Source organism: Cebus imitator, unplaced genomic scaffold, assembly GCF_001604975.1.
Source record: "Cebus imitator isolate Cc_AM_T3 unplaced genomic scaffold, Cebus_imitator-1.0 Scaffold98, whole genome shotgun sequence".
In the NCBI taxonomy this organism is placed as follows: domain Eukaryota; kingdom Metazoa; phylum Chordata; class Mammalia; order Primates; family Cebidae; genus Cebus; species Cebus imitator.
This window is the reverse complement of record NW_016107413.1, coordinates 1,245,835-1,266,286: the sequence shown is the minus strand read 5'-3', so window position 1 is coordinate 1,266,286 and position 20,452 is coordinate 1,245,835. Positions and strand designations below refer to the sequence as shown.

Genomic DNA, 20,452 nt, shown 5'->3' with positions numbered 1-20,452 from the left:
TAAAGTCTGCATGGAGTTATGGTTGCCTTTTCTTGTTTCTGTTCAAAAAGACTCTAATTTTCACTTGGAACTTTATCTTGCTAACCTAAGTTGAAGTGACTCCAGAGAGGATTTCGTTTCCCTCCAACAGTTTTAATGGGCACCATCCACACAGAATCACTTTAATTATGTGTTTAAGTGCTTTCAGACCGCACTACTAGCACAATTCAAATTATAATCCTGTAAAAGGCTCATCCCGTGATTAAAAACTCTCAAAAAAGATTTTTTTTTCCTTTTCCACCAGGATAGAGCAAGACAAAGACAGGTAAGTTTCCATCCTGCCACCTTTGCACCTCACACTGCAGATGTGGTCCCACAGGCTTTAATCAAGGGCTCCTAGCAAAGTCTCTACCTAAAGTGACCCCTGTATTTCATCTCCCATCCTCAGGGCCCCATGGAATCATCAAAGCAGAAGGTCAATGTGTCCAGGACCTGGAAGATAACTTTAGGGGAAAAGCCCAGCTTTGGCATTCACTCACCTCTTTTTGTATCCTTACTTATACTTGACTATGTTCCATTTGGTTAAGATTACAGTTGACCTTTGAACAACACAGTTTGAATAGGAGGGGTCCACTTATATACAATTTTTTTTTCAGTTAAATGTGGATGGAAAATATATTATTCATGGCCTATGAAACACACATATATGGAGCACCAACTTTTTGTACATGCATGTTCTACAGTGCAGCGATGGAACCTGTATGCTCTGGATTTTGGTATTGGGGTAAAGGGGCTGGAACAAATCACCTGGGTATACTGAGGGACCATTATACTGCATAATTAACCTAATGGACCATTATATAATAAACATAACTCCAATTAACTCCCAATTATTTTTATATAAATGTCAGCCAGTATTTATAATTCTACATCCATGTTTATTACTCCATCCATAAACCATTATAAGTACCAAAATGAACTCTTTTAAAAAACCTTAAATGTAAAATTTTGTGCTTTCATCCACTCACTTTTAGCTATTCCCAAATGTATGTAAGAAATTTAAAAAGAGATGTGAGGGAAAAATCAATCCATTAAATTTTTATTTATGGATACTACAAGTATACCACCACGTAGAAATTTTCAGGCTGCTCTGGTCTTTGAAATGAATGTAAAGCACCTTCTTTTAACTGTCTCTTTTATTCTTTCAGTGCAATACAAAATGTCTTCCAGAGGCCTCCTCAATCAAAGCTGAATCACAATGCACAATTTCTTTTACATCATTCCAAACAACTGTAAGTTTGGAGTTTACATCACCAGCGTAAAGTACATCTGAGATACAGGGCTAGAAAGGGTGGGCTAAATGCAGGGAGCATTTACAGAATCAGGGTCAGAAAATCCAAAAGAAAAAAAAAAAAAAAAAAAAAAAAAAAAAAAAAAAAAAAAAAAAAAAAAAAAAAAAAAAAGAAAGAAATGTAGAAACCAAAATATGGTCAGCTGCAAAATATGGGTATTGAACCAGAGGTCAAACCTAAGAAAACCGTAGGTCAAAAGCATCCTGTCCATATAAGAACCAATAGTAAAATAAGATAAATGAACACAGGCAACATCATTGTTTCAGAACTGACCTCAGGCAGTGTTTCTGAAACTTAAGCATGGGCCAGAATCACCTATAGACTACTAAGACAAAGAGACCTGGGCTCTGCTCCCAGAGGTTCTATCCCTGCAAGTCTTGGATAAAAACTGACAATTTATATTTCTAATAAGCTCACAGGTGATGCTTATTCTGCTGGCCCAGAAAGGAAAAGACTAATATGAAGACTTTGATGGGTAGCCCTTTTTTTCTATCCAATTTCTTCTGCAGAGAAGCTTTCCAGCTTTGAAAGAGGTAATATCATTGTGACCTCTACTTAGCCACTGGGAGTCAAGAAGGGATTAAGAGTTAGAATCCTTGAAATGCTATATGATCGATAGTGGGGAAACTTCTGGAAACCTTTTGAATAGTGAACCTCATCAGGGTCCTTAATAATCTCTCCCAGGTCCAAGCCTAGAACAAATTTTTCATGTGCATTCTCTTAGCAGGGATCCTCTAACATTAAATATTTGCCTAACCAATTCTGGTTTCAAAATTTTCAGCAAAGTAAATATTACTTTTTCAACTGTTTCTTACTTAGTCGTCATTTAGTAAATACTGCAAAATTTCTGCACTGATTGGCTATAACAACTGGCTGGCCTTACAAATATAATAGCCACAGGATATCCATAGTATTAGAAATCATTTTCATCAAACAGCTATTCTCAATGTATCATTGATGTTTTCCTATTCACTTCAAAATTTTAAATTCTTACATTCATTAATTTTTATTATGTAATGGGATACAGATCATAATAGAGTCCATAAAATCTAGAGTTAATTTTAAATCTGTTTTTAAACTTAAGAGCAACAGGAGCTCTGAAAAATCTCCAATGAAAGTATAAAATGACACATCTACTTTGAAAAGCTCATCACAGGGGAATGGATACACTGAAACAGAAGCCCAGTTGCATGAGCCATGAATAAATTGTGATCTATTAATACAATAAAATCCTACTTATTGAGCAATACTATGCATGCCTCAGATTTGTGGGAGTTCTTTTCCCCACAGCCAAGAGGCATTTCCAGGTCAATTCATTGGCAGGCTGGCTCCAGAAACAGGGTTGTAATATACTAATGCTATTCACAAAATATTAGCTTGATGAAGAGGAGGCAAGCTACTTTCCTTAGTAACTAGAATAGTTAGAAAAATAAGAATAACAAGAAAAATTAGTAGTAGTAATAATACAATGAACAATGAATATGCATATGATATAGCAATATTCATTACTTAGTAATGTTCTAATATTGTGCATAGTTTTAAGATGTTATTGTAATAAAAATAAACAATGAACATTCATCCAATGTTCCTTACTTAGTAGTAATGTTCTATTATTGTACAAAATTATAATATTATTGTAATAGAAATGAACAATAGATATTCATACAATGGACTACTACCCAGCAAAGAAAAGTGAATCAACTACTGATGGTTTAGTCAACATATTGAATTCATTCAACAACATGAACAAATCTCAAAAACATTAGGTCGAGTAAAAGCAAACACAAAAGAATATATGCAGTGTGACTGCATTTATATAAATCCCAAAAACATGTACATATAATCTGATGGCAACCAGAAAGCGGCTGATTTTGGCACAGGGAGAATGGATCGAGTGAAGGGTCAGGAAGAAGCTTCTAGGAGTGATTAAAAATCTTCTATACCTTGTTTTGCACACTGCTTACATGGATATATAGGTCTGTCAAAAACTCATTTATTGAAGCTTAAATCTATGCATTTTACTGTATGTGAATTGCATCATAATTAAAACATGTGTTTTTAAACTTAACTGTAAGGAAAAGAGTGATTTGCCAAGATAATGTTTCTTGAATTCAATATAAAACATAATTTAGATAGAACAAATCATTTGCTATTTAAAATTTCTATTACAGTGAAGAAATTAGCAGTCACAGATGTATGTTTATTAAATCAGGATTTTGAGCTAAAAAGAGGATGACCAAACCTCTCAGTCTGCTTTACACATAGGCACCCCAGTATAGACCTGCTAGCACAGCATAATTGTTAACGGCACCTCCTTCACAATCAAAGGCATCCTGATTTAAATGAAGAAAGACCTTTATGGTCACTTCAGCTAAAAGGAATCTTAGACATTATTTAGTAAAATTAGCTCATTTACTTTTCCTTTTCTGTTCAATCCATATCTACTCAGCACCTACAATGTAGTTAAACATAGTCCCTTTGTTGTTGCTACCACTTCACAATGCCTCTTTGTTTCCATGATCAAAATATAAAATGGTACATGAATTTTTCTTAAATGTAAAATTTACACCTGAGGACAAACTAAATACCAAAAAAAAATTCAGGATTTTTTTTTACAAGGAAAATATAAATCAAGCATATGGGGAAAAAAAGATATAACTTTTTGAGCTATAAAAAACAAAGTATATAAAGATATTTACAAATATAAAATAAAGAAAACCTTTACCTGCTGCCCTGTAAAGTATTTTAGGTTCAAAAAATATACAAGGATTTTTATCCTCTATGCATGACAAAAGAAGTCCTTTGGCCTGGAAAGGGCTTCTGGGTATAACCACCTGCAAAAACAGATTTTTTAAAGACAATTTTAGTAAAATATATCCCAGTAAACTCACTTCTAAAAAGGGTTGATACTTGAATAACCAATTGTTACTAATTTAAAATAGATAATGGGTATTTATTTTTAGTCTCATTATCACTTATTAAGTTTATTACATAAAAATAAAAATGTCTTTTATTCAACAGATATTTATCAGATGCCTACCATGTTCTATTAACTAAGACACTACTCTTAAGAAGCTAAACTTGCCTATATAAAAAGTAAAAGGACTACACAAAGATCATTCATCGAACCAAAAAATGTAGTATTGTTAAGATCTACCTGTTTATCTATAAAGAAATCTCTTCTACTAATAATCTCCTGCTACTTTCAAAGTACATGCAAGTCTCTTCTCCAGTTTTAGCATGTTAAAATCTCCTTCTTTCCCATGAAAAAAATATGGTCTTCATTTCATAAGTGAAAAATTTATCCACTGAGTTTTACGATCCGGGCACCAAAGTGTCCAGTTATGGCAAAGCAAAAAGAAAAGTGTGGATAGTTCACATTTCCACTTCACAGGAAAGGGCCCCAGGAAATTCTTGAGAATGAAGGTGATGATGAGGAAAAAGATAATGACAGTAGGGAGTACATGTGTAAACTTGGCCAAGTACTCTGTGAATTAATTCATCTACTATTCATAGCAACCCCACTAGGTAGCTATTATAATTTTCCTCATTTTAGAAATAGACACTGAGGTTTAGAGAGAACAAGTAGCTTGTCTAAGGTCAGACTGCTTGCTTGACCAGAGATTCTCCCCCAATTCCCACTGATAACAAAGTTCAAGCTCTTAACTTCTATATCATGTTGCCTCAAATCACAAACTTTGTCTAATTTTAAATGATTATAAAATAATTGTATAGAGACAAATCTTACACAGGAAGAGTTATGAAAATAAACCTGAGTTTATCACAAAGACTCAAGATTTCCTGAGGCAAGCTATATTCGGCTTTCAAAGCCATTTTTATTGAAGGGTTTTATTTTAAAAATAAAAGAGAAAAAAATAAAAATAAAAGAGCATCAAAAATGTCACTATTTTATTTTCTGTCAATGGACCTCTGAACACACTAATAACCACGTCACACAATGTCTTTATCTTATATTCCTACTTTTTAGTTTCCCTTTATCTGCTTTCTTCATATTAGCCTTTTGTACTTTATGTATAGGTTCATTTTAGCTGGAAGAAAAAAAGAAAAAGAGGAAGAAAGGAAATGAAGGAAGAAAAAAGAAGGTAGGGACAGACAGAAAAGGACTGTTCCTAAAAACAATATAATATTATAAATATTAAATGTGAATTAATGTTCCACTCAAGCACAAAAATAACTTGCCTCGAACATGACTTCTTTCCCACTCTACAACTTCTAGCTCACTTTCTAAAATCAGGCAACCTCTACTCAACTAAGATAAGCTTATAATTTTGATCTGGTAGAAAAAAACAAACAGGAAAACAAGAATAAAACATAGACAAATGTTCGCAACCAATTCATGTGGTCAAAAAACAAATATACATCTCTGGATTCACACATCTGTGGGTTTCTATAATGATCCCCTGAAAAGCTTATTCAGTAAACAGAAATAGAAAAGATGATAATACGAAAAATTAGGACATAAAATAATCAAAATATTTTAACCTAAGCTTTTGTGAAAGACAGGCTATTAAAAGGAGATGCTTCAAAATTAATTGGTTGAGCAAGTATTACCTTATTTTAAACAGAAAAAAAAAATCTAAGTAACAGTCTTCTCTCAGTCTTTTTAACAAGTAAGAAATAGATGAAAAGCAGAAGTCATATCCCTCTGACTTTGAGGTAAACACAGACTAAACAGAAGATTTATTTAAATCACCCCATCAGCACTTAAGTGAGAAAGACTTAAGTTAGAAAGAAACATAAAGCTTTGAAAGAGAGGGGAGGTAAACCAGCTATGTTCTTGGTCTTATTCTTTGAAGTCTATGAAGTTAATTAATGCCAGAGTATAAAACCAGTGCTGCTTCAAAAAGAACTTTCTATAAAACTGGGCACTGGATAGCATACTTGAAAGAACTGCTAACCTCCCTTTCTTAAATATAGTTAAGTTCACATAAATTCCAAGAATCCTGTTTGTTTTCTTTCCTCTAGGTAAGCATAGATATTAAGAGAATGAACCAAAATGGAAAGATCAAATAGAAAACAAATAAAGTACATAAATGAGAATACCTTGATTCCTGGACAATGGGCAAAAAATGCTTCAGGACTTTGAGAATGGTACAGAGCCCCATGGCCAACACAGCCCCAAGGGGATCGGATAGTGAGGCTTCCACAGTTAAAAAGATCCCCAGAGCGATAGCGATACTTGGCAGCTTCATTAACAATCTGAGGGACAGAAAGAAAGTGCATGGCATAATGAGTCCCTCCCTTCCAATCCATCCTCTTTCTTTCTTTTTTTTTTTTAGAGAGACAGGGTCTTGTTCTGTCACCCAGGGAGTGCAGTGGTATGATCAAAGTTCAATGTAGCCTTGGACTTCTGGGCTCAAGTTATCCTCCCGCCTCAGCCTCCAGAGTAAATAGGGTGACAGGTTTGTGCCACCATACCCGGCTAATTTTTGTAGTTTTTATAGATATCGGTTCTCATTATCATTATGTTGCCCAGGCTGGTCTTGAACTCCTGGCGTCAAGTGATTCTTCCACCCTGGCCTCCCAAAGTGCTGGGATTGCAAGTGTGAGCCACTTTTCCTAGCCCTAATCCATTTGCTTAAGCTATTCTATAAGATCTTTAAATATATGCTCATAACAAAATGATAATTTTAATACATTAGTAAAAGGGTAACAAAATGTTCCTAGAATACAGGTAGGGGTGGGTGGAAGGATAGAGATAATACTTCAATACTTCGTGGACTGAACAACCTTAGAAATACTCATTTACTTACCTGATCAAATGCAGGGAAAATATAATCTGCAAACTGAATTTCTGCAATGGCAGTAGCTCCAGTAACTGCAATTCCAATTCCAAATCCAACGATTCCTTGTTCACACAATGGGGTATTAAAAACTCTATCTTTTCCTTAAAATAGAAAAGAAGAAAAAAGGTTACGTGGCAAATTAGAGTAACCTTGTACATAATACATTTAAAAATTCAGTAAACTAATAATGGGATGGAGAAGTATAGAATAGGTAGAGGAAATAGAAAATAAATAGTATGGCTGGCCACGGTGACTCACCTCTGTAATCCTAGCACTTTGGGAGGCCAAGGCAAAGAGGATTACTTGAGATGAGGAGTTCAAGACCAACCTGGTCAACACAGTGAAACCCTGTCTCTATTTTTAAAAATAGTATGGTGAATTATTTAAATGAAAGTAATAATTATACTAATTGCAAGTAATCTAATGTTTCAATGAAAATAAAAACTATCTTGCTAGTATAAAAGACAGAAAAACCCAAAAAGTTGTTTAAAAAAAAAAAAAAAGAAGGAAAAAGTATAAAATAAAAAACCTAACCAAAAGAAAGTTGATGTCACTATATTAATAGCGGGCAAAGTAGACTTTCAGCAAAAAAGCATACAGGAGATGAAGAAGGAAAATGCATACTATTAAGGATTTAATTCACAAGAAATAAAACAATTTTAAACCCACACTTATCTAACAATGGAATGTTATCTAACCGTGGAGTGTCTAACAAAGGAGAAATAGACAAATTCACCACATAGTGGGAGATGATGTTTTTTATGTACTCATCTTAATAACTGACAAAAAAGGCATACCAAAAAAACTGAGGGAGTGTAAAAAAATAGAGATGATTTAAACATGATCAGTAAACATGGCCTCACTGACATAAAAGGACACTGCACCCAAAAGCAAAGAATACAAATCCTTTTCAAGTAAACAGAAAACACTGACATTAATTGACTGTATTCTGGACTACAAATCCAATGTCAACAAATTTTAAAGGACTAAAATTACATATATTCTCTGACCACAGTATAATTAAATTAGGAATCAATAATAAAAAGATAATTAGAAAAATTATTATGCTAGAAATGTTTTTAAATATATGGCTAAATAACCCACAGCTCAAAGAAGAAACTATGATGGAAATTAGAAAGTGGTACTTCAAATTCAATAATAATGAAAAACTATACATAACAGCTTATCAAGGTTCTGAAGGCAATATCAGAAATGCCTTTTTCGGACTATCCTTCCCACATGTAATCATTATAAACGCTGGGCAAAATAAAACAAACAACTATTTAAAGGCATTGAAGCGCCTAAAGCAGGCATAAACTGGAGTCTTGACTCTTGAAAGAAATTAAGTCCAGTGGATGACCAAGACATTCATAAGGCTTGTCCTGTGAAAGGACTCCCCAGTCTATGAGTTAGACAGCTAGAATTCAAACAGACTCAGTCTGGTTGATCTGAGGTGTCAGAAAATAGTCTGGGGCTACCAGTGGTTGAAAATGACAGACTAAATCCCTAAAAGAAGGGCACACGCAGCATGGGGGAGCCCCAAAGTCTGTGTATAAACTGATCAAATCCTTGCCAACACTTGTGCCTGCAGGAGACTCCAAAAGCCCAGCAGCAAATAATCTCTGCCAGTTGAAAGAGTTGTGCCCACCAACAAGGAGGTAAATTTTGGAGTTTGAGACTCTTCAAATTAGAGAAACCCTTCAGATGATCCATTCAAGCCACTAGGCACAATTATATTAGCGTATAATTCAATTCTCACTTGACATTCCACCACGTCTCAGCTAATGCAAGCATTTCGTTAGAAATTCTAATTTCAGGGTTCTGGGTGAACAAAGACAATAGCCACAGTCTGACCACATAACCAAATGTTTTGGGAGAAACCTGGTATTCATATTTCATTTCCATAATCCAAGGATACCAGTTCTTTTTCATATGTAGAATTCACTTTTAGCCTAATCATTCCCTTTGAATATGAACGAAACATGGGGCAGGTGCTGGGAAATGCCAACCAGACACATCCTGTAGTTTGCCACCCTATAAGCAGCTGCAAAAACTGAAAGCGTGATTCATACTCATCATGATCTGCGACTATCTTCTGAAATTGTGGCCTCTATTCCTCATCAATTCCCTATTTGACTGTGAGCAGCTTGATAATTTTTGAAAATCTATGATTCCATTGAACCAACAACAACTTGGTGGTATAAAATGAACATAAATTCCAGCTGTCTCCCATGGAATTCACAGCCCTGGAATAAATACCTGAACCACCTTAACCAAACTAGCAGCATTCTTATTGATTCCTTGCTACCTCAAGTTCATGGGATTCAGATATTTTTCATCTCGGTAAGAAATTATAGCCTTGTTGTCAATAGAAAGCAGAAAAAAAATGAGTTTCTCAGGACTTTCTTACTCCAAAACATGTTTGATTTGAGGAAATAGTTTAACAACTCTCTCTGACAAGTTTCCATTATGTAGCAACTTCAACATGAACTGTTAAAAATCTGTTTCTATTTTCTCCCAGATACTGATTGAGATAAGAACACAAATAAGATGCACATATTGATGACTTCCTCTATCTTATGATGCAATTAATCCAATGTAAAGTTCCTGTAGTGCCCTCTAAGTATCCTGATAGATGAACGAATGCATGCAGTGACTGTGCTATGAGCCAAGAGAGACCTGGGTTTAAGTGTTATATCCACGAATTACTAAACACTGTAAGGCTCCATCTCTTATGTGCAACAGAAAAAGTATAATATTCAAAAGACTAAAATAATTCATATATTTATTGAACAAATGTTTTTGAAGTACTTAATATTACACAGTTTCCTAACAGCAGCAAACAAAATGAAAAGATTCACATCCTCATGACGGATTCTAGTCAGAGGAAACAAAATAAATGAAGGAAACAGTTTGTTAAATGATGAAGCATGGAGTGGGGGGTAGGTGGGTAGAAACTACTGTGATTTTTAAATAAGGAGATTCGGAAGGCCCCACTGAGAGGTGGCAGTTAAGCAAAGGGCTGAAAGAAATGAGGATGGGTACCATGCATATATCTGAGAGAATAAATATTTTGGGCAGAGGGACCAGCAAGTACAAAACCCATGGGGTAAAAAAATGTCAAACACATTAGAGGGAAGGCAAGAAGTCCAGATTGCCTGGTCTAGAGTGAAAGAAAGAGTAAAGAAAGAGTAGTAGGAAATAAAGTCAAGGAGTTAAAGGAGGGAATGGGGAGATGACAGAGATCAGACAGGGCCTGGGAGGACATGACATTGTAAACACTTTTAAATGTGAGAATGAGTCAGAAAGCAGGTGAGTGAGGAAAACAGGAAGTTCTTGAGTTCATGCCATTCTCTGAGCTGCATTTCAGCAAGATGCCTCTGACTGGTGTTTTGTAAATAGCCTGTCAATAGCAAGGGTGGACACCACAAGATTGATTATCAGATATTACAATAATCCCAGTAAGAGATAATGATGCATAATAGCAGGGAAGATGGAGAAATGGTGTAAGACTCTGGATATATTCTAAAGATAGAGCTAAAAGGATTTGCTGATGAAATGGATGTGGAGTATGAGCCAGGGTAATACTAAGAATGATTCAAAGTCTTTTCGCCTGGGTAACCTGAAGGACAGAGTTTCCAGTAACTGAGAAAGGGAAAATGAAGAAGCATGTTGGGTGAGAGATCAGGAGCTCAGGTTTGGAGATGTTTACTTTGAGACGCCCTCAGATATTCAGGTAGAGCTATCGATTAGATTGTTGGATATAAATTGGAAGTCTTTTTTTTTTTTTTTTTTTTTTTTTGAGACGGAGTCTCGCTCTTGTTACCCAGGCTGGAGTGCAATGGCGCGATCTTGGCTCACCGCAACCTCCGTCTCCTGGGTTCAGGCAATTCTCTTGCCTCAGCCTCCTGAGCAGCTGGGATTACAGGCACGTGCCACCATGCCCAGCTAATTTTTTGTATTTTTAGTAGAGAAGGGGTTTCACCATGTTGACCAGGATGGTCTCGATCTCTTGACCTCGTGATCCACCCGCCTCGGCCTCCCAAAGTGCTGGGATTACAGGCTTGAGCCACCGCGCCCGGCCATAAATTGGAAGTCTTAAGCATAAAGATAGCATTTAATAACAAGGGATCAGATAAGATTACCTAGTAAATTTAAATGGAGAGAAAAGAAGAGATCTAAGATTGTATCCTAGATAATCCAAGGTTAACAAGATAAGCAGGTGAGATAATCAGCCAAGTTGAAAAGGAAAACAAGCCAGAGTTTGGAGGAAAACCAGGATAATGTGCTGTCTCAAAACAAAGTGTTTCCAAGAAAAGAGTGATTAACTTGTGTCTATATCACTATTAGGAAGTGAGATGAGGGCTGAGGATTTTATCATGGGTGACCTTAACATGACTGTTCCTGCAAAGTAGGAGAGAGAGGAGAAAGAGGAAAAAAAAACTTGATGGCAGTGACTTCAAGTCAGAATAGGGGAACAGTGGCAGAGAAATTGAAGACCATTGTAGCAGGGGCGGCCGCGGGAAATGGATCTCTCGGACACCAAATACAGGAGGAAGGAGTTTATTCAGCCGGAGCAAGGTAGCATATTCGCCTAACAGCCAAGTTCCCCTAACAAAGGAAGGTTCCTTCTTTATATAGGCTTATACTTTAGATGTTACACATGGAAGAATCTTAGGTTTAACATATGAATCTTAGCTTAACATATGAAAAGGGCCTCAGTTTACAGTCTTAGGAATTACATATGAAAAGGGTCTCAGTTTACAGTCTTAGGAATTACATATGAAAAGGGCTTCGGTTTACAGTCTTAGGAATGAAAAGGGGAAGTTTACAGTCTCAGGGATGAAAAGGGGAAGTTGATCTGAGATGCCTGGGTCTCCTTCTTCACCATGAGTAGTGACAATTATGTGGATTAACGTTGCTATAAAGGAGAGAAGAGACCAGGCGCACTATGGCTCACACCTGTAATCACACCACTTTTGGAGGATCACTTGAGCCCAGGAGTTTGAGACCATATAGCAAAACCCCATCTCTACCAAAAATACAAAAAAAAAAAAAAAAAAATTAGCCAGATGTGGTAGCACATGCCTATAGTCCCAGCTAATCAGGACGCTGAGGTGGGAGGATCACTTGAGCCCACAAGGTCAAGGCTGCAGTAAGCTGAGATCACACCACAGTACTCCAACCTGGGCAACAGAGTAATATTCTGTCCCCTCTACCCAGAAAAAAAAAAAAGAGAGAAGAGAGAAGGGAAAGGGAACAGTCACACTAGAGGGAAATATGGGGTCAAGAGAGATTTTTTTTTTATTTTTTGAAATGCAGTCTCACTCTGTCACCCAGACTTAAGAGTGCAGTGACTCAGTCTCCACTCACTGCAACCTCTGCCTCCTAGGTTCAAGCAATTCTCCTGCCTCAGCCTCCCAAGTAGCTGGGATTACAGAAGCCCACCACCATGCCTGGCTAATTTTTGTATTTTTAGTAGAGATGGGGTTTCACCATGTTGGCCAGGCTTGTCTCAAACCGCTGATCTCAGGTGATCCACCTGCCACAGCCTCTTAGAGTGCTGGGATTACAGGTGTGAGCCACTATGTCCAGCAAGAGAGATTTTTAAGACTGAAAAAAATAACAGCATATTTGCAGGCTGATGGGAATGATCAGTAGAGAAGATTGATTATTTTGAGAAAATTAATGAAATGGAGAGAAGGAATAATAACTGGAACATGTCTTCAAAAAGGTGACAGGGAAGAAGGGATCTAGTGTGGAGGGGTTGATAGGAACCTTTAGATTCTTTCAGAGTGCAGGAGGGAAGAAGGCATAAGGGCACTGATGCTGGTACATGGATACATGCAGTGATAAGAGCTTATCCAAGTTCTTGTTAGTGGCATCTATCTTTTCAGTTAAATGTAAAACTACATTATTAACTAAGAACAAGGATGGGGGAAGCTGTTTTGAGGAGGGGAAAATGTATGAAATAGCCATCTGGGAGAATGGAAGACCGAATGGACCAGCAACATGAGTACCCTGAACTTCCTAGCCTTGAACTTAAAGATCAGTTGCATGATAGCATGTTTTGCTCCAGTGACATTCAGCTCAGGATTCACACAGAGGGATGGATTTAACTAGAATTAGGTTTTGCCAAGCAAATAATGACATGGAATTTTAATTGGGTATAGAAGAAAGAAAGGTGATCAGGGAAATGAAAGACAGCAATAAGGTGGTAAAATCCACAGATTTTAAGAATCGATAAGGTCAAAAGATTGTTGGAATGAAGGTACCAGAAGCAGTGCTCTAGAGAGAGATTCAATGTGCTAATCAGAGTTGAGGATGCTTCAAACTGAGATTATGGAGAGACTGCAGTTCTTGCTAATGACGAGAGTATGCCTGTGAGAATGAAAGCCTGAGGTAGGATGGAGGATAAGATCACCAGAGAAGAAAAGAACAAGAAGCTGAGAAGTAAAAATATTGAAAAGACCATCAACAGTAGTGCTGGAAAGAGTGATAGTGAGCCAGGCTGGGAGCAAAGAGGATCAGCCTGAGGTCCAAAAAAGACAAGGAGAGACAGTCTCAGTGCTTAGCACTTGCCTGGCACAGTGACAGTAGTTAACACATTTTTAGTTTGAAAGGATACATTAGATAAGGGGAGCTAGTTTCTTTGGATTTAAAAATCACGTTTTTTTCTGCCCCATTCTCAGCAATTGGATTAAGTCTTTTTATACTTTCTACTCAGCTATTTGATATTTGGAACCAACTTTCTCAAATTCAATACTATTAAATAGTGTACATGTGATAATATAGTAATTTCACACACACCACACAGTTTAGCTCAAGAAATGAATGTTTCTGAAATATATGATAATTTAAGTCATTCGTCCAAAAGATGACTAAAACAAAAGATGTTGAAATCCCTATCTTTTAAGGACAGTTGGGGTCTATAATGACTCGGTAAGTTTCGGAGGCTCAAAAGAAGTTGCAAGAAGGAGTCTATATAAATCAAAGTGCTGCAAACCACGCTCAGCCAATGTTTAATTAGGTGGTTAGTGGCTTTGACTTCATGTGTAGAAAAAAACTATGCCTCCTCCAAAACAGTTCCTCAACGCCCAGCAGCTTTGATTGGGGGGGAAAAAAAAGGAAATACCATCTAAATCACTTCTTTCTAAACCTCAGATAACTGAATAAAATTAATATTTCTGATACATTTATTGCTATAAGTAGTATAGATAACTGGACTAAAGGAAATAAATATTTATATAACATGCCATCTTCTTATATAGTGCTACTCCTGCTTTGTATACCTCCATGATCTCCTAAGTCAATGAAAACATTTGTACAATGCCAGATGGCTGACTGTATGTATATTTGACTTATCAATTTCTCAAGTATTGAAGATCAAGCATAAAATCATACCATAACTTTCCAATAGTGTTCTTCTTTTGTAAAGGGAACATGATTAAGAAGTTCTACATTACTGGCCATGCACCATCTGTTAAAGATATTGTCCATTACATAACACTAAACTTCATATTAAAATCAAGAGGTGACTTCTCTCACTAAGCAGTTAGAGATGGGTAGAATTGAATCCACCAGTGAGCCCTGTTCCCTAGCTAACATTCAGCCACAACTACAGACCAGAAAAATAGTGAAAAGAAGGCAGAGAAACAATTGAGAAAAAGAAACCAGGCTGGTGGCTCACACCTGTAATCCCAACGCTTTGAGAGGTTGAGGTGGGTGGATCACCTGAGGCCAGGAATTTGAAACAAGCCTGGCCAACATGGCGAAACCCCATCTCTACTAAAAATACAAAAAATTAGCCAGGTATGGTGTTGCATGCCTGTAAACCCTGCTACTTGGGAGGCTGAGGCAGGAGAATCACTTGAACCCAGGAGGCAGAGGCTGCAGTAAGACAAGATCAAGTCACTGCATTCCAGCCTGGACGACAGAATGAGAAAAAAAAGAAAGTAAGAAAAAGAAAAAGCATAACTTAACGTGACAACCTATTACTTCCTGGTAAGTTAAGGGAATGGCTGAGAATCTCGGTTTCTTCTGTCCCTAGATGTTTTTCTGAAGCTTTAATTAGTTTTAGAGTTTATCTGTGAACAACATAATCTGGAAGTTATTAAATCTATCCAGGATAAAACTAAATTTTTCTTTTTTCCATAAAGATTTCCGTAAAAGCAGATTTAAAATTGTCTCTCTCTAAGCAAGTTGTATTTCCTCAGGGCCTAGATTTGAATAGGTTGGAATATCCTTCTGGAAAATGATCAAATCCATCAGGGAAACAGCTCAGGTCCCAGAGTCTCTGAGCAGAAAGATAAATAAGAACATAAATATTTGTGACTAAGCTACAAAATAAACCAGGGAAATAAAAGTCATTATAGACACAATTGTAACAGTGGGAGCCAGAAATAAATAATACATTCCAGTAATTTCAGTCATAGTATACTTGATAGAATATGTTATGATTTCACAATATTTTAAAGCTTGATGATGAAAAATTTGATAAAGATAAAATCCATTTGTTTTAGGCTCAACTAAAGCCAAAATACAAAGCTAATCCAGAAGACCATTTCTCCCTCTTAAAAAATGGAAAATAGGGCTGGGCGCGGTGGCTCAAGCCTGTAATCCCAGCACTTTGGGAGGCCGAGGCGGGTGGATCACGAGGTCAAGAGATCGAGACCAAGGATGGTCAACATGGTGAAACCCCGTCTCTACCAAAAATACAAAAAATTAGCTGGGCATGGTGGTGCGTGCCTGTAATCCCAGCTACTCAGGAGGCTGAGGCAGGAGAATTGCCTGAACCCAGGAGGCGGAGGTTGCGGTGAGCCGAGATCGCGCCATTGCACTCCAGCCTGGGTAACATGAGTGAAACTCCGTCTCAAAAAAAAAAAAAAAAATGGAAAATAGAACATTCTCTTCATTAGACAGGCCAGGAAAATGCTTAAAGAATAAATATGCAAACAAATTTTAAAAATTACTAAGTAGAATAACAATACAATTAATCTTGTACTAGGATACAAACTGGGATACTTCTGAGACTGTGAGGAGTTACTAAAAATAATAAACAGATGTTAGATGTTAACTGATCTACAACAGGCTTAAACTGGGTATTTCTAGGTAAACAGGACTAACCTTGGTAAATCAAGGGTTATAGTAACCTTATTATTAGAGTTACCTAATATTAACACCTAAGTAGAAAGTAATAAGGGGAAAATGGTGTTCCCCTTAATCTCCCATATATTAGCATCCTAAATTAGGCTACTTATGATCCAGAGCTAGAAAATGAAAAAGAACACTGAATAATCAATCCTGTCATCAAGGTAATGGTCACAGTTTACTACCTAGGGTGAACACTATGATGCGTGCAGTACAGATCATCCATTTGTGAAGATCACTCAGCATGTTGCCTTGCTTGCTAAGAATTCTGCTGACTGACAGATATCAGCACTTCAGCTATCAGACCCTTCAGGGCCTGTTTAATCTGCAGTGAAACTTTAAGCCTAAGGTCATGCTTGGCATCACCCATCCATTGACTGATCAGTGTGAGACTGCAAAGGCCTGATTATTTCAGCCCAACTAGGAACAAGTAGTTGGCAAAAGAGTCATTCTGACTGCACAGATCCCATAGGGTTAGCCAAGGCTGTCATTGGTCCTGTACCTCCTGGGGACATCTCCCTCTATCTAATTTTGCTTTTGCTTTAAAGCAGCACTGTTTTTATGGTTCTATAATATGCCAGGTGGCACATGCCACCAAGGTTCCAAGGTTTCCAGATTTAGGAAGTTAACCTATATTTATAACTATCCTATAACAATATTCTTCAAATTGTTACCTCCCAGAAGCATTGTTTAGAAATAGCTGTTTGTGAACCTTGTCCTATAAATTCTACCTCTATTATCCTGACCATTGCAAGGCAAGATATCTGGGTCATCATAATGGGTAAGAGACAAATTAAAGAAAATAAAAATCCACCAGGAACAAATGTATGTGCTTAGTAAATGTTTACTGAATGAATGTTTATTAAATGCAAAAGGCACTCTATAATCAATGAGTCTGCAGTTCTGGGTATAGATACAACAATGTCAACATACAGCAAAGCCCAAATCAGTTCCAAGGATTCAGTGACTAGGTTACAATTTGTAAGTTCCTCTGCTAAGAACACAGACTGTCTCATTCATTTCATTAGTAGTCCAATTGTACCTACTACAATGTCCTGAATTTACCAGTCATTCAATAATATTATTTGAATGAACAAGCTTAAAAAACCCACCATTCTGGATGAAAGGGACATCTAAGTCTATGGCAATCATGATGTGGTAACACCAAGTACTAAGATGTCTAGATATGTCAGCAAGGCAGACTTAGTTTAGTTGAAATAGATATGTACCATATAATATACACATGAAATTTTTCATTTAAGGCCGGGCGCGGTGGCTCAAGCCTGTAATCCCAGCACTGTGGGAGGCCGAGGCGGGTGGATCACAAGGTCAAGAGATCGAGACCATCCTGGTCAACATGGTGAAACCCCGTCTCTACTAAAAATACAAAAAATCAGCTGGGCATGGTGGCGCATGCCTGTAGTCCCAGCTACTCAGGAGGCTGAGGCAGGAGAATTGCCTGAACCCAGGAGGCGGAGGTTGCGGTGAGCCCAGATCGCCATTGCACTCCAGCCTGGGTAACATGAGTGAAACTCCGTCTCAAAAAAAAAAAAAAAAAAGAAAGAAATTTTTCATTTAAACAATTAGAAAATGTGACAGTGAAGACAGACTATAGGCCCACCCAAATATAAAGATTCTGTGTATGCTCCCTTGCACATAGTGGAATTTTAAAAATATTTGTTCACTATATGAATAAATGAAAAATGAATGACCAAAATAATATTAAAATAGAAATGACAGTCAAAATCACAGAAACTAAGAATCAGGCTAGGTAACAATATTTTGAATATCCAATTACCCACACACAGATCAATGGATTATTTCATGATTTTAGGTAGCCATGTATTAGAGAAATTAATTTTTTTAAGACAGAAAAGAAGAAAAGTCACAATTTTAAGCAACCCATAGAAAACATCTAGTTAACGGTTAGCCATCATGATTAGGATACAAAAATGTTCAGTGTCATAGACTGAGGTTTCTCAAATCAAGTACTAGATATACAACTTTTAAGGGAAAAATGTGTTCTAATGTCAACTTAAGCCACTTTTAATATGTTGTTTTAATACACACAAAACAAAACTTAGCAATCATTACCCTGACTAAAAGACAAAGGCAAAACAAATTTATAAATTAAACACAAAAATAACTATATTACAAATTAAATTCAAATTAAAAGTAAAAAATATAGCATAATGAACAATGGTTTTCTCCTGAAATGACAATGCCAACAAACCTTTGAGTCTAATAATATATTTAATCCTCCTGTTTTTGTTTTTACTTTAATCATTCTAATGAAAAGAATAGCTATTCACCTAAATGCACTGTATAAAACAGTACTGATAACCTCATGACTTCCTTAACCAGTTAAGGACCTTGTACCAAACAAAACCACTAACAAGCAGTCCTTGAACACTAATTTAAGGAAGTCACTTAAAGATATGGTTGGTATCACAATTGTACTGAAATCTGCATTATATGTGTGCCTTACTCAATTATGACTAGAAGCAAGTATAGAAAATTCTTTTTATACTTACTGATATACTTATTTCTAATGAATTGTTACAAGTTGCTCTATTAAAAAATGGAATCTGTAAAATTCACCTGCCCGCAACTTGCATGTCATCTCTATAATGCAGGTTCTTTTGGGTGTGGCAAGCAGAGGTGCTCCTAGCACTGTTTGTTAATTGAATCTCAGTGAAAGCTTCATACACTTCAGACAATATGAAGTAATTGGCCTTCACATACCATGACACAATAATACACACCAACACTAATTTTATCATGTGGTAGTATCTAGTTATACGGCAGGTGATTCAGACAACCCAGACAATGGTTACATTACCTTCTCAAGATTATCGTTGACAGTAAAACCCCAATTTAAATCTCATAGAAAATGTGAGAACTCCCAGAACATATTCATGGACACAAAGGGTTAGTTAACACCAGTTAGAGAAACAATACCCTAGGCAGGGGGAGTTTGGACAAATAAAATAATTGACTCCACTGTTCAATTTTAGAAGAAAAATTCTACTTAAGACTACGTTAGAGGGGGAAAGGTATTCTTAAAAATAAACTACCCATGGAGGTTGTGGCAATTGTTTAAAAGCACTATTTTAGAAACCTCTCGCTCATCCCACCAAAAAAACAACTAAGCGCCAAACAAGACTTAAAAAAAAGAAAACCCTAAAAAAAAAAAACTTTGCATTATTATGAGGTAAATTAATCTTTTATTTTAAAATTAATTTCTAAATTAAAGAGGATATAAGTATATTCCTATATGTATCTATTGGGGAAAAAAATAAATTCAAGGTTATATTTACCAGTAATTGCACAAGGAGTAAAAATGTATTCTCTAAGTAAATTAAGAACTAGAGAATTAATGTGATAGAATCAATGTGATAATTTAATGATCTGTAAAAACTATGACTGAGTATGAAAAAAGTCCATAGAAAAACTAATTACAAAATTACAAAATCCTAGTGCTATTGAAAACCTTCCCACTAGCTTCACAGTCTTCAAATAAGAAAACTGAATCCTTACTTAAGTGGCTAGACCAAAGTCAATAGCCAGCAACTGGCAGCTTGACACCCAAATCAACGATTGCTTCCCTCTGCTACAGAAATTTCTTCCTACATTATCTCTTACAAACTACTCAACTCACAAATGCTACAATATATTAAATTGCACCTTGTTATCTGGCATCACAGCCACGAATACAAAATAGTTTTAAATAGGTAATCTGAATGTAATAAGTCTTTGAGGACAGTGTCCCAAAATTCCATCATATGTTCTCCAAAAACCAATGCAAATAAGACAGCTACTGTAAACTCTCACAGCGCGAGACCTAGCTACAAACAATGAAATAAAATAAAAAGCATGTTAAGAAAACAGGAATAAAAATGATCAAGAAAACTTAAGTAATTAGGAATATATTTTTAAAGGCCTTTTGAAACAACAGCTAATTCAAAGTTTGATTCAACAATAAATTGCACAGCTAGATAACACTGTTAACCCTGTTCCACTGTTACTCTGTGGAAATTTATATATGTTTCCATCTCAAAAAAGGTAGTACAAAATCTCCAAACTTATGGATAAAACTAAGATGTTACCAGTAGTAAGGTGTCAAGTTGTTTTTACACAATCACTCATTAAAAAAATGGGCAC

The 20,452-nt window shown here is 36.3% G+C and overlaps 1 protein-coding gene across 1 annotated transcript in view; it reads right to left on the bottom strand.

The window, feature by feature from the left end:
• BCKDHB (branched chain keto acid dehydrogenase E1 subunit beta) overlaps positions 1 to 20,452 on the bottom strand; it is a 96,164-nt gene that overhangs the window by 27,750 nt on the left and 47,962 nt on the right. The window contains exons 4-6 of the mRNA XM_017536418.2: positions 7,106 to 7,239; positions 6,396 to 6,551; positions 4,057 to 4,165 (exon numbers count right to left, since the gene is read on the bottom strand). Of these exons, the coding sequence (XP_017391907.1) occupies positions 4,057 to 4,165; positions 6,396 to 6,551; positions 7,106 to 7,239 (399 nt within the window). The remainder of the gene's footprint in view (positions 1 to 4,056; positions 4,166 to 6,395; positions 6,552 to 7,105; positions 7,240 to 20,452) is intronic.